The 15,478-nt window shown below is 38.9% G+C and overlaps 1 protein-coding gene across 1 annotated transcript in view; it reads left to right on the plus strand.

The window, feature by feature from the left end:
• Positions 1-15,478, plus strand: part of si:ch211-186j3.6 (neural-cadherin) — a 467,709-nt gene that overhangs the window by 370,481 nt on the left and 81,750 nt on the right. The window contains exons 26-27 of the mRNA XM_037694242.1: positions 5,288-5,468; positions 13,815-13,981. Coding sequence (XP_037550170.1) covers positions 5,288-5,468; positions 13,815-13,981 — 348 coding nt within the window. The remainder of the gene's footprint in view (positions 1-5,287; positions 5,469-13,814; positions 13,982-15,478) is intronic.

Genomic DNA, 15,478 nt, shown 5'->3' on the forward strand with positions numbered 1-15,478 from the left:
ATATATACATACTAAAATAAACTACAAAAGTCACTCGTTTATCGCAGGTGATCCATACCCTGAAGACCTGTGATAAGTGAAAAACTATGAAGTAGGAATAGATAGTAGTACCAGTAGTAAGTAGTTGTTTATTTTAGTATGTATATATCCATCCATCCATCCATTTTCTTCCGCTTATCCGGGGTCGGGTCGCGGGGGTAGCAGCCTAAGTAGGGAGACCCAGACTTCTCCCCAGCCACTTGGGCCAGCTCTTCCGGGGGAATCCCGAGGCGTTCCCAGGCCAACCGAGAAACATAGTCCCTCCAGCGTGTCCTGGGTCTTCCTCTGGGCCTCCTTCCGGTGGGACGTGTCGGGAACACCTCACCAGGGAGGCGTCCAGAAGGCATCCTAAACAGATGCCCAAGCCACCTCAACTGGCTCCTCTCGACGTGGAGAAGCAGCGGCTCTACTCTGAGTCCCTCCCGGATGATCGAGCTTCTCATCCTGTCTCTAAGGGAGAGCCCAGACACCCTGCGGAGAAAACTCATTTCGGCCGCTTGTATCCGAGATCTCATTCTTTCGGTCACAACCCAAAGCTCGTGACCATAGATGAGGGTGGGAACGTAGATCGATCGGTAAATTGAGAGCTTCGCCTTTTGTGTATATATATATATATATATATATATATATATATATATATATATATATATATACATGTAAAAGCGTTTTTAACCCTTTCCACCCTCTTGCAATATTCTAAATGTTTCTAAACTCTAAACGCTCTCAAAAAAGGCACAGAATGTCATGATTTCAGCTCCCTGCCTTATCTGCTCTTTGCCACCTGCGGGCGCTCTTGGCCACGCCCACTTCTCCACTCTGCACGGAGAACAGCTGATCAGCTGCAGCAGGAAGTTTATCGTGCCGTAAGAGCTGCGCAAAGGTGCAGGAGGAAACTTTTTCTGCAGCTCTGGGCTGCAGAACAGTGCAACAGTTGCTAAATAATTTAAAAAATAAAATAAAACAAAAATGTCATGCTGATTGTGCAGCTAATCCATCAATCAGCCACTTGTATGTCATGTCCAATCTTATTTTGAAATACCACGATAGAGCGAGTTGGCGATAAACGAACCGCAAAGTAGCGAGGGACTACTGTATTACTTACTACTACTTGTACTACTATTCCTACTTCCCAGTTTTTCACTTCTTGCAGGGCTTCTTGGTACGGATCCCCTGTGATAAATGAGGGTCTACTGTACAGACATTTTCTGAGTAGTGTTTTGTAATGGTGCGTTATGATGTTACAAGAATAATGATTGTATAAATTAAATATATTAGTCCACCTGCTGTGTTGAAAGTTTAGAGTAAGTGTGATTTACCTTAGCCAGAGACGTAACGAGAGGCTGTTCAAACACTGAGTACTAATGAGAGAAGTCTGCATGATGTGTGTGGGCGGACATGAAGATAATAAATCTCCAAAGTGCAAGCAACAGTGGGCGTACTGATGATTAATAATGGTGATAGACATGTTCAGACATTGTTTTTTTTTTTTTTTTTTTTCCCTCTCTGGTTGTGTTTTATTTTCACTGAAAGTATTAAGGTTTCACTTCCATTGCCATAGCAACATCATCTACTTCATTCAGGATGTAAGTGTCTGTGAGAAGGTAACGGTAGTTCACTCTATTTGCATGCCTCTGTTTTTGAGCCATACAGCCTGGGAGTACCATGTCAGCTCCATTAAACCTTTTCAGCAGAGAAGTGAGGCTTTTTGTAAACAGTCAGCAGTGAAGAGAGTAGGACTGGTCTGAGCTAAAAGCAGGTAAAATATAAAAAGCAACAGCACTAAAACGTTTTTTTTTTTCCTTCTTAATTATATGTGTCTTGTGTGTGGTCTCATCTCTCTGGCTGACATCCATTGTCTATCTTTAAATCTCCATCTTTGTCTTGTTTTTTTTATTTTTTTAATATTATTATTATTATTTTGCTGTGCTTGTTTTTCGCTCAGATTTCAAACTTTTTTTTTTTCCCCCTTTTCGTTTTTGTGGTTTTGACACATCTGTCAGTTGATTCATTTTTTATTTTATTTTTTTTTATGAAGGTTTGCACTTACTGCAGGTGGACTAATAGCTTTTTGAGTGCTGGCAGCTTTGAGGTTGGTTTGCAGTGTTCCACAGAAAAAGGTTTGACTTCTAACTTGTGTTAAAGTAAATTCTGTGTTATTGGTAAAAACATGTGGGGTCACTATTCCCACATTTTTAATAACAGTCTAGTACTATTTGATTGACTGTTTGTCAAGTCTAAATGATTTTTGAATTATTAGGTGACTGCCAAGATGCATTATATACTTGATGCCTAATAGTGAATTTCCATAAGAACATAATTTATTTTCTTAAACATATATTTTTGAAGATTAAAAAAAATGTGTATGAAATGATGACCAAAGAACAAACTAAATTAAAAATTAATGACTCGAAAAGAAAACTAACAAATATCAGAACTGTATGTAAAAAAAAAAGCTTTACTTTTTCTTTGCTAGAAGTATTGAGTTTTGTATTAATATAAACACTGTGTCAAACATTAGTCCTTACAGTATGCATGTTCTGAGTTCACCAATGAACAACTCTTCTGACTTCTGACTCATAAACTCTTATTAAGGTCTAGTACGCACTTAATTAAAAAAAAAAATTAAGACAATGACAGCCATGCTAATGAAAAGGGGTGAACTTGTGGCTGACCTCCAATTGTAATAGACTAAAATACTAAAAAGAGGGGTTTTTTTACACTCCGAGATGTTTTGAGTCAGTACTTGTACTAGGGCTGGGCAACATGGCCTAAAATCAGTATCACAATATATTGAGCAGTTCACCTCGATAACGATAAATGGACGATAACTGCAACCCCCCACCCCCAAAAATAATGTGATAGGCTGGCATAAATAATTCACAGCCAGTTATATCGATGGCATAATTCCCTTTTTATTGCCACTTTTAATGAGCTTTAAAACTACAGCTTCTGCAAATAAATGAAGAAAATATGTACTTTTAGTTGTTAATAGTTTTTGAACAAATAAGCACAACTGAACAAATTTAGAACAATTAAATAATGTCATTATGTGACTACAGACTGCATGTAGTGCAGTGTCTTTAAGGGACATGAGCACAGCTTACCTATACACAGCCAAAAGACAAAACAACTTTTTTTTTTTTATATATATATACACACCGAAAATACCGACATGGGCAAAAGGACGTCGATCATTGTTATAAATGTTGGTCTCGGTTAATTTTCAGTATATTGCCCAGCCCTAACTTGTACACATTACACTTTGGGGTTCCTGTAGAAAATACATTTTGTATATACAGTAGTCTCTCGATACTTCACGGTTTGACTTTCGCAAACTCACTCTTTTGCAGATTTTCAATGGAAGATGGTACACAACACAAGATTGGCAATGGAGAAAGACAGACCCCGCCCCTCCTTTCTTTTTCTGAGGCGGTCTGTCACGGCAGAGCAGATACACATGCCCTGTTGTGACAGACAGCTGCAGAAAGAGAAAGGAGGGGGACAGGGGGTGGAGTCTGCCTTTCCCCCATCACTACTGCTCAGGGAGCAGGGATGAATAGATCAGATGCACACATGTAGAATGTCAGAGAAAATGATTATGTGGGAAATTAAGAGTGAATCTGTTTTAAAGAGAGAGGGAGAGAGAGAGGCTGAGTGTGGCTCACTGAGGTATAAGACAGACCCCCCCACCCCTTCTTTCTTTTTCTGAGGCTGGCTGTCACAACAAGTGGGCGCGCAACCTGTTGTGACAACCAGCCTCAGAAAAAGAAAGAAGGGGGCGGGTGGTGTCTGTCTTATACCTGAGTGAGCCGTACAAGCAGCGTGGATTGTTTATTTAAAATAATCAAGCGAAAACGTCTCTACTTTGCAAATTTTCACTTATCGTGGGGAGTGTCTGGAACGTAACCCCCGCGATAAGAGAGGGACCATCGTAGTGTATATATATATTTATTTTTTAAATCTTTTAAACAAAATCTTAAACAATTCTATTATTAAAATTGTAAATATTTCTAGTTATATTGCTAGTTGCTAGCTATAATGTTAGTTTAATGCATTGTTATCTTAATAGGTTACTGCTCTTTATCAGGAGTTCTTTACTTTAAGCCTAATTTGTGGTTCGACTTCCCTCACTGCAGAGCACACTCACTGTTTGGCTTTTTATTTTAGTTTTGAAGTGATTTTTCCTCTTTGTGTGGGCTGTGACATGTTTATACCCAGCACCTGACATTAATCTTGGCAAATAGGGCTCCTACAGTGTGTCTGTCTAAAGGACTGACATTCTTCACTGAAGCCATACTTCCATTGTTGCCGAAAGACGCAGGTGGACTTTTGCACCTAAGTGCTTAGTTTAGACGCCTCTACAGTCATTTGTACAGCTCTAAACTCAAATCAACTGCAGACTTGACACGCCTATTTGTAACCGTTTCTGAATACTTTTATTTTTAATTTATTATTTTATTGTTTCAGTTCTTCCCAATCATTTTGATCCGTAAAAGGTGTTAGCATTTAAAGGTCAGCATCACTTGGATGTTTCTTTGCTGAGTCTCGGCAGCTTCTTAATGCCATGAATCAGTTTTTATTCCTCTTGCGCTCCTGCATCTTCTTGGTGTCAAAAAATGCTGCACAGAATATTTAGTATGTGAGACCACGTGTTTAAGTATTCAAAGCTCTGCCATCCTCTCAGTTCTCGTTGCAGTGGGTCATGCTGGTTTTCATCAGAGGGCTGGTCCAGTGTTGAGAGAGTTTTTTAACCGTCAGAGGAGAGAGTTAGAAAGAAAGAGCATAAACAGGGGTTGAGAGAAAGATGAGTGTGGGAAAGAAGAGAAGGCCACACCATGCGCTGAGCTTATGTCCTTCAGCATATTTTAAAGTTTGCTTCCTTAGTTCTTTCATTTCCACTCAGCTTGACTTTACTTGTTTGGAGAACTTTGACTCCCCCCGTGGAGCTGCTTGCATGTTTCTACTGTATGTTCCTCAAACATCTCTTTCTGATGCTGGTGCGCCTTTTAGGCTCCTGTTTGTAAGCTATTCACTTACTGGGAACGCTTCTTTCTCCCAACAACACTTCTCAGCTTTACTCTATCTTCTTTTTACCTTTTGTCATTTTTTTGATACTATTTATTTTTAATTCTACCTTTCTGTATACGTTTTAATTTCTTCATCTCTCCTCCCTTCACTATATTGTTTTTTCTTGTTTACTTTGCATTTACTAAATCTTCATTTTCTCACTTTTATCTCCACCATATAGCTATATGATTTGGGCTCCCCGGCTGAGTCCCAGTCCAGCTCTCCTGGCTGCCTGACCACAGACAGCAGCTGTGTCAACATGGGCTATCCGTCCTGTGGCCATCGTGGTCGATGTCATGGTGAGTGGGGCTCCTTCAGCTGCCAGTGTGTTGCCGGATACATGGGCCACCAGTGTGAAGAAGGTAAGCCAAACCTTTCTTAGGCTCATAACGTTCATGAAATTATGATGCTTCTGACTGTACTATGTTTAACAACAATAACTTAATTCATTGTTGCGATTTTAAAAGGCCCATAGAAGTTCATTAAAGACTGTACCTCTGCAGGTTAACCAACTGAGCAGAAAATATTATACAGTGCATCCTGAAAGTAATCACAGTACTTCACTTTTTCCACATTTTGTTATGTTACAGTCTTATTCTAAATTGTATTAAGTTAATCTCTTTTCTCAAAATTTTACACAAAATACCCAGGTATGATAATGTGGAAAACAATATATTTTTGAGATTATTTGCAAATTTATTAAAAATAGAAAACCAAGCACTCACATGTATGTAAGTATTTATGGCCTTTACTTAATACTTTGTTGATCCACCCAACATTTTTCAGTCAGGTCATCTGGACAGTTTCTTTTTTCTTTTTTTCTTTTTTTAGAAAAAGAAAAGAAACTGTCCAGATGACCTGACTGAATAATGTTGGATTGTATACCTGGATTATTGAGCATGGACTTTGTTGTTTGTTGATCCACCTTTGGCCGGAATTACAGCTTCAAGTCTTTTTGAATATGATGCTTCAAGCTTAGCACACCTCTCTTTAGGCAGTTTGTCCCATTCTTCTTTGCAGTACTTGTCAAGCTCCATCAGGTTGAATGGGAGACGTGTGTGTAGCCATTTTCAGATCTGTCTCCAGAGATGTTCAATCAGATTCAAATCTGGGTTCTGGTTGGGACACTCCAGGACCTTCACAGAGTGGTCCTGAAGTTCCTCCTTTGAGATCTTGGCCGTGTGTTTTGGGTCGTTGTTCTGCTGAAAAATGAACTATCGCCCCAGTCTGAAGTCAAGAGTGCTCTGGAGCAGGTTTTCATCCAGGATGTCTCTGTACATTGTTGCGTCCATCTTTCTCTCTATCCTCACTAGTCTGTCAGTTCCTGCTGCTGAAAAACACCCCCATAGCATGATGCTGCCACCTCCATGTTTCACTGTAGGGATTGTATTGGCCTGGTGATGAGCAGTGTCTGGTTTCCTCCAAACATGAGTCCTGATCTTCACACCAACAAGTTCAATCTTTGTCTCATCAGACAGAGAATTTTGTTTCTCGTGGTCTGAGAGTCCTTCAGGTGCCTTTTGTCAAATTCCAGATGTGCTGCCATGTGTCTTTTATTAAGGAGTAGCTTTCATCTGACCACTCTACCATACAGGCCTGATTGGTGGATTACTGCAGAGATGGTTGTCTTTCTGGAAGGTTCTCCTCTCTCCACAGAGGAATGCTGGAGCTCTGACAACGTGATCATCAGGTTCTTGGTCACCTCCCTGACTAAGACCTTCTCCCCCGATCACTCACTTTAGATGGCCAGCCAGCTCTAAGAAGAGTCCTGGTGGTTCCAAACTTCTTCCATTTATGAATGATGGAGGCCACTGTGCATCTGAGCTCAGTTTTTAGCTTCATTGTGAATATTTGAGTAAATGTGATTTCCTGGTTTTCTATTTTTAATGCATTTGCAAAAATCTCAAAATATATTTTTCCACATTGTCATAATGGGGTATAGTGTGTAGAGTTTTAATGAGACAAAAAAAAACAAAAAACAATTTGGAATAAGGCTATAATGTGAAAAAGTGAAGTGCTGTGAATACTTTTAGGATAGACTGTATCCCCAAAATGATTAAAAATAGAACTAAACAAAACCACAGTAAAATTGTATGAACAATTTGTTATTTTATTGTCTAAACTAACTTGTATAACTAAAACTAACTAATCTGACTGAAAATTGTTGGATTGTATACCTGGATTATTGAGCATGGACTTTTTTTGGTTTTAACATGTATTTTGAACATAGCCTAAAAAATAATGATGTAAAGTTTAGCTCTATTGTGTATTGTTCACATCAATTACAGTTCAGAAAGACAAAGTGCCTTGTTTTGGTGTCAGTGTTTTGGCAGAGGAGAACAGAAAATATAAAAATAAATTATATTTGTTATCCTTTTTTTAAATTTTATTGACTCATAGCTTCCTCATCCCTGTAAGTGGGGGAGCTATAAGTTAGCAGGTCATCCATTAAGATGAGATTTGTCAACTGGTAATTGAAAAAATATAAATATGTCAGTACTTTTCAGTTGTATTTATTAGACATCTGAGAAAATGTGACCCTTTTGACTTTCTATACATGGATTTATTGCTGGTACTTTTGCTCTCACCACTGCAGCCACAGATGATAAGCAATTCAAAATCTTTCTACATTTTTGATTTAAAAACAAATAGGGAGCTCTTCGAGCTCTTCGGGTCATCTCAACTAGTAAATATTGTTTTGTTTTGAAATGCTTTGATTAAAACATTCCTCTATGTCTTCTTTTATGGCAGTTGGCAAAAAAGCCATTTTGAAAACACATGTTGTGTCCTCTTACATGACAGGAGGCAATTTTCTTTAAGTGAGGTGTGCTTCATTTGATTGCACACGCCAACACCTGAAATATGTACCATGATGGTTTAATACAAATACATGTACTGTTACACCCCAAATTTAACATACATTTGCAAGAAACATTTTAATATTAATTTTATCATTGCCGTTGGTGTTGTTGTTAGTTGTAGTAGTACAGTGTTGTTATTAGTGGTAGTAGTAGTAGTATTTACAAAATAAATTAACAAAGTCTGTGAGTTTGTGTGTATATACCGTATTTTCCGGTGGACACGTCACACTGCCTTATAAGTCGCATCAGTGCATATTTGTCTAATAAAGTGGAAAAATCCATAAATATGTCACTTTGCTGTATACATCACATCTATTATGCGTCACCACTTACTCGCTGCGTTTGTTACACATCACCATTGACAACCCGGAAATGTGGGAGGGTGTTGTGCCAGAAATTGATTGACTGCCAAGTGGCAGCTGTGGGAGCGTGCACGGGAGGACTTTAACAAGAATTAACCAAGATTAACACTTAAAAACAATTATTTGTTTGCTCAAAATTATATTAAATATGTGTATCAATCTAACTTTTGCTTAATAAATGCACTGGGATGTCAAATCAGCTGTATTTCAAAACATGATAAGTGAAAGTAAATGCGTGCACGGTAACGAGTCGCTGTACAAAATTTAACAAGATAAACATCCATCTGTCCGTCCGTCTGTCCGTCTGTCCATCCAGCCATCCATCCATCCATCCATCTATCCATTTTCTTCCGCTTATCCTGGGTCGGGTCGTGGGGGTAGCAGCCAAAGTAGGGAGGCTCAGACTTCCCTCTCCCCAGCCACTTGGTCCAGCTCCTCTGGGGGAATCCCAAGGCGTTCCCAGGCCAGCCGAGAAACATAGTTCCTCCAGCATGTCCTGGGTTTTCCCCTGGGTCTCCTTCCGGTGGGACGTGTCTGGAACACCTCACCAAGGAGGCGTCCAGGAGGCATCCTAACCAGATGCCCGAGCCACCTCAACTGGCTCCTCTCGATGTGGAGAAGCAAAAGCTCTACTCTGAGTCTCTCCTGGATGACTGAGCTTCTCACCCTATCTCTAAGGGAGAGCCCAGACACCCTGAGGAGAAAACTCATTTTGGTCACTTGTATCCATGATCTTATTCTTTCGGTCACAACCCAAAGCTCATGACTATAGATGAGGGTAGGAACGTAGATGGACTGGTAAATTGAGAGCTTCGCCTATTGACTCGGCTCTCTCTTCAACACGACAGACAGGTACAGCGCAAGATAAACACCTAAACAATTATTTGTTTGTTTGAAATTATATTAAATGTGTATATCAATCTAATGTTTGCATAATAAATGCACTTTGATGGTCAAATCAGCTGTATTTCAAAACCCGATACGCAGAAGTAAATGTGTGCACGCAACGAGGCACTGTACAAAAATTAACAAGATAAACACCTAAACATTTATTTATTTGCTCAGAATTATAGTAAAGGTGTGTCTCGGTGTAACATTTGGTTATTAAATGCGCTTTAATGGTCAAATCAGCTGCATTTCAAAAATAGTTTTGGCTGAGTTGCTCCCGGGAGCGCGCAGACAGGAAGGAAAAAAGGAGGAACTGGGCTCGTATCTCCGAAAATTAACAAGAAAAGCGCCTAAACTATTATTTGTTTGCTCGAAATTATAGCAAATGTGTGTCTCAGTCTTAACATGTGCTTAATAAATGCACTTTAATGGTCAAATTAGCTGCATTTCGCCGGAGCCGTTTTGACGGTTTTGAGCAGCGAGCCGAATGAAGGTAGGGAGGTTATGGCAGGCCGATAGTCATTAAACACTGATGAAGATTCTCAGTCATCCAGAACATGGTAAATTCTAAAAAGTTCAAGGAAAAAAACAAACAATAAAGTATAAAATAAAGTATAATAAATAAAGTCCAGTTGTTTTTGTCTTGAACTTTTTGAATTTGTCATTGTAGCCTCGTTTACCTATTACATGATACAACAGCATGTCATTTAGCTATTACTACTCTGCTGCCATAAAGTGGTACTGCTCCTTTTTTTTTTTCCAGTCAGAATTAATGATAACTGAGCCAAAAATGGCCACCCTCATACCCTCCTACCCTCATCTATGGTCATGAGCTTTGGGTTGTGACCGAAAGAATAAGATCACGATTACAAGTGACCAAAATAGCCAAAAAAATGGTTTATAAATATGGGAAAAATATGTTGCTTAAGCCTATAAGTCACAGGGCATGTAAATTATGCAAAAAACTGCAATTTATATGCCAAAAAATACGGTAATAATCTCTCTCTCTCTCTCTCTCTCTCTCTCTCTCTCTCTCTCTCACACACACACACACACGCGCGCACACACACACACACTTGTGTACATGTCAGGATGAGTGAGGTGTAGATGATGTTGGAATTTCACAGCTCTGGCCAGTTATTTATCATGTACAGTCACTGCTGCTCTTCTGTGCTTCCTTGACGGTAACTGTGAACAGAGCCATCTGCTTCTTGACATCCTATAAGCAGATGTTATATAAAATGCATATACAGGTCAGTTGCCTTTTCCTTGAAGGCTTCTTAATTACTGTATAATTTGTGTGTTTCTCAAAGAGCAGCATGCAGGCACGCAGCAGCATCCATATTAAGGATCCTTATGGCCTGGGGATGAGCGCTCCCTGTGAGCTTGTCTGTGTTGGCCGTATGATTGTGGAGGCGTTTGCCTGACTGCAGCTGTTGGATTGAGAAGGGATCTTTAATGATCTTGGTCCTGCACTGCACACATCCCAGTTTGAGAAGTGAACCTTAAGTGATGCTTTCTGCTGACCGAAGCACACTGCGCTCATCTCTCCAGTCTGTATTTTAAGTCTTCTGCCTGTGAATGACAATAAATGATGTGGCTTTCTCAAATGTATTATTAATTTTACTACAGGTAGTATGCAGTGCTATAATACAAATAATATTTAACCAATGACCTGTGCAAAAAACGTTTTGTTTTATTATTGCATTTATTGTGACAAGAGCCAATAGCAGCTTTTCTCTAAAAAATAAAATACTAGAAACAACAGGTCACACAGACAAATGTTTAATCAGTGATTGAGTGAAACAATGAATGAATAAATGAATGTACAAGCAGCAATTAATCCCTCAGTTCTGAGTCACATGATTCACTCATTTGGTGAAGCTGCCAATTCAAGAGTCCATGTCCAAAATGGGTCATGTAACTGATGTTTTGCAACACATAAAATTACCTTTGGAAGAAGATGCAAGATGGAGCAAAATAAAATACACAAGAAAACAACTGTTGTTGACTTGTTGTGTTAAGATTTACTCAGCAGAATACAAGATTCTCAATGTGAGTGGAGCTGAAGGGTCGTTATATCTCTCCAGTACCTCATTTTCTGTCATCTTGTGAGGTTTAAACCACCACTTGTTTCTCTTTTTAAAAGCAACTTCTCTAATATTTGGAAGTGAATACTAAACCCAATTGCATTCTCACATTCTATGTAAACAGCTCTCAAACTGCGTAAAGCACAATTGTTGGAATTTTCACGAGGTTTAGGATGTTTAGTTGTATTCTCAATTCTACAACAAATGAAGAGACTGACATGGCTTTGTCTTCGAGCAGGATCTTTACAACCACTCGGCTCCATCAGACTTATAGTACACAGGGGACAGAGCAAGAGATTTTAAAATGTTTGATAGTTTGTTTGTTTTTCCCCACAAATATAAAATAAGTTAAAGAATAGCTTTGAGAACATGTACAGTCTGTTCAGTCTGTTCTGCTCAGCAAGCCAGTTCTGGAAACAGAAAATAAAATTAGACAAGTTGATTCAAGTGACTCCAATTCGGTTTCCAATTTCCAATTGGAAATCACACCAGGAGAGTGGTGGTGCAGAGTTTAGATAAGATGAGTCTGTGATCGGAAAGTCGCAGATTCAACTCCCAGTACTGTCAACATCAAAATGTGGATGGAAAAGGTGAAATACCCACACTTGCCTCCACCCTCATTTGCCCCACTCTCGGCCCCTGAGCAAGGCCCTTAACCCCCACCATCTGCTTCCAAAAACAGGTCTCTCTTGAAAATGAGTTCTCGTGACTCAATGAGACTACCTGTATAAATAAAGGGTAAGTGAAAATTCCAAAATTTCCAATTTCTGCGGTTCACCTACACCTCAAGGATAATGGACACTCATTTGAGGACCAAAACCTTAACGTTTGGACTGAGAAGACAGATGGTTTGTGTGTGTGTGGGGTGGGGTGGGGGTGGGGGGGGGATGATGAAGGATGCCTTTCTGGCAAAACAAGAAAACAAATCTTTAAACAAATGAGGAGGTCTCAGATTTCCGCTTTTAAAAACCTATAATGCAGCTTGAGGACTGATACCCAGTCATTTTCACACCAATCAAGAATTGCATCCATGTGACCAGAGTGGCCCATATTCATTCAACCTTTATTTAGACAGATAAGTCACACTGAGCCTAGAAGACTCATTTACAAGTGAGATCTGTTTAGACAGACAAAAAGTAGTGAAACTGGACACATGTAGGAATTGGAGGTGAAAAAAAATCCTATCAGACTTTTTCTTCATGGCTGAGAAGAAAAAAACTTAATATTAAAAAACATCTTGCACAAATAAGCACATAGTGATGTAGACTTTCCGCAGAGGGGGGAGACGATGAGAGCTGTGAGCAATGTCCTTAGACACTCTTGAGGACACTGTAAGAGTTCAGATAAGGATGGAATAATCAGCCAGTTTCCTCCGGGGAGATCCGTAAACATTCTCAAGGGATGTCGGGGAATGCCAAGAACAATGCCTATGAGAATCCAAGAGTCCTGAAAAGATGACACAATGTCTGTTCAGCTGTTTTCCGCTTTGTTGATCAGTTGAAATTCCTCGGGGGGGGGGGGGGGGGGGTCAGATCACATGTTTTCCAGGCACATTCAGAAAATTTGGCCTTCAAGGCCAGCCAGGGGAGCCAAATTCAGATAAACACACAGTTGTTTTGGGGACAAGCAGAACTTAATGACATCTACCTTGAGTCTGTGTTGGTCCAAACGGTTCCGAAATGTCCAAATTACGTGGCCACACCGATGGAACGTGCCTGAGTAAAATCCCCAAGATCTGATCCATTCTGCCCAAAGCATTTGAGTCTGTGTACTCGAGGCATGAACAAAGCCATCATAAAGGCAAGCAGCATGATTGGGTCCCAATTTGCTACTGAAGACTTCCTTGATTGATTGATAAAACCAGCAACCAGCCGAATCCAAAAAGCAGGAACCAGTTATGGTAAATCCAATTAAATATGCATCTTTACAATCCACAAATGGCAGTAGAGATAGATACATCATCAAGTCTTCAAGTCGATGAGATATCCAGCTGCATGCATGCCAACAGGGCAAATCGGCTCACTTAAAGCCTGTCTTCTCTTCGAAGAAATGTTAATAATTGTGTTGAGGGACCAACTGATCAAATCAAGTCCATAATTATGGTTCGTAAGATATGCAAGAGAGGCTCAGAAGCAGTTTCACAGACATACAGAGCAGCAAAGCAAAGCAAAGAGGGAGGGGAAGGGAAAAGCGTCCGACCTCAACAAGAGCAAGTGGTGAATCAGACCAAGATCCTAACAAACCCCTATCGTGAGGAGTGATAGGGGAATTTGCATATGTATCTAGCTTGGCTCAGCTTTATAATTCAAACCCAACACTCTGCTCTTTGAATTGAGAAAGCTCCTTGGATGAGAAGCAAAATGTCTTCTGTTACAAATAAAGTCCAGTAGTTTTTGTCTTGAACTTTTTTGAAACACCAATTCAGTTTGATCTCAGTTGATGAAGTCAGAATGTTTCATTGAAAATATGGCCCACTGTCAGTCTGTCATGATATCTGTGTGTTCCAGAGGTCCCAGAGTACTCCTTTGATGGCCACAGTCATGCTCGTTACCAGCTGGCAATGCCACTGTCTGCTCGAAGAACATGGGTCCGAGTTCTGGTTCGGACAAGAAAACACAGCAGCATCATCTTCAATCTAGTCTCCAGAGAGCAGAAAGAGTACTTACGTCTGGAGGTGAGTCTGCTACGTGATTATTCAAGTGAGCGCAATGAGATGGGAGACAGAGGAAATGCAAATGTCCTCATTTTGTTCATGTTTTTTAACCATATATTGAGCTTTGGTTGTATGGAGAGCAACAAAACCAAGTTTGATATTCAGTTTTTTGTGCAGTTTTGAATAAGAAACCCCTTTCTTCATACCCAGTATGAAACGGAACAAGTCAACCAAAATAACAGAAACACACCTGAGTGAGCCTGTCTGATCAATGAATGACACATTGCACTGACTTTCTGCAGTTGACTTCTGTAGCTGCCATACAGCCACATTAAACAGATACATTTACACATGACTTACTATGATGACTAAACGTTAAAACATTCATACCATCAACAGCATTTAACAAAAATACATATAAAAACTATTTAAAACACACACACACACATACATATATATATATATATATATATATATATATATATATATATATACTTTGTATTTATAATAGTATTAATCAACCATTAGTCTATCAGATCGGACAATTATAATCTCTCATAATAATTGAGGTTTTTAATTTAATTTGTAACAAAATATATTTTGAAACTACACTTAACAAAAAAATTAAACACAACATGTTTGTTTTTGCTCCCATTTTTCATGAGCTGAACTCAGAGATCTAAGACTTTTTTCTTTTTTTTTTTACGTACACAACAGGCCTTTTTTTCCTCAAACAATGTTCCCAAATATGTAAATCTGTGTTAGTGAGAAACTAACATTCAATTCATGAAAAAAAAAACAGCTCTGGTGGACAATCCTGGACCAAAAACAAAAGTGCTGTGTTTATATTTTTGTTCATCATGTTAAATCTATACAATTTACATTACCTGTAAAAATGCAGTGTGAATGCATTTTGCTGAATTGTTTTTGTTGAAAGATTCTGGCCAAGCTAAAGCTTTGTTGAAACAGAATAGCCACAAATCAGAACTCGCATATTAAAAATAGCTAAATAAAAAATAAAACGGGGGGTTTGTACCACTTCACAATAAGGTTCCCCTTATAGATGGCTATAAATGTTTTATATATACATTATTTATTGCTCTATAAACACTTTATAAATCATTAATAACTGTTTCTTTTGCATTAATTAAGGGTGACGGAGACAACTTGTAAACCTATTTTTTAGGATGTAATATTGTACATTATCACTGTATTATAAGTATCTACAACTGATATTAAAATATATTTTGAAAAAGTTAACATACTTATTGTGCTTATAAGGTAGTAACTTAGTCTGAAATGTTTAATATAACAACTCTAGATGAAATATATAGGTGGCAGATTTGGCTCACTATTTGGTAATAAACTGGTCAGTTTTGTCTCTGTCACCCTTAATTAATACATAATAAGGAGTCATTAATGATTTATAAATTGTTTATAGAGGAATTAATAATGTTTCTATAAACTATTTATTAGCATCTCTTTCTCTCTCTCTCTCTCTCTCTCTCTCTCTCTCTC

The sequence above is a fragment of the Nematolebias whitei genome, chromosome 2 (assembly GCF_014905685.2).
Source record: "Nematolebias whitei isolate Nwh7 chromosome 2, NemWhi1, whole genome shotgun sequence".
Classification (NCBI taxonomy): Eukaryota; Metazoa; Chordata; class Actinopteri; order Cyprinodontiformes; family Rivulidae; genus Nematolebias; species Nematolebias whitei.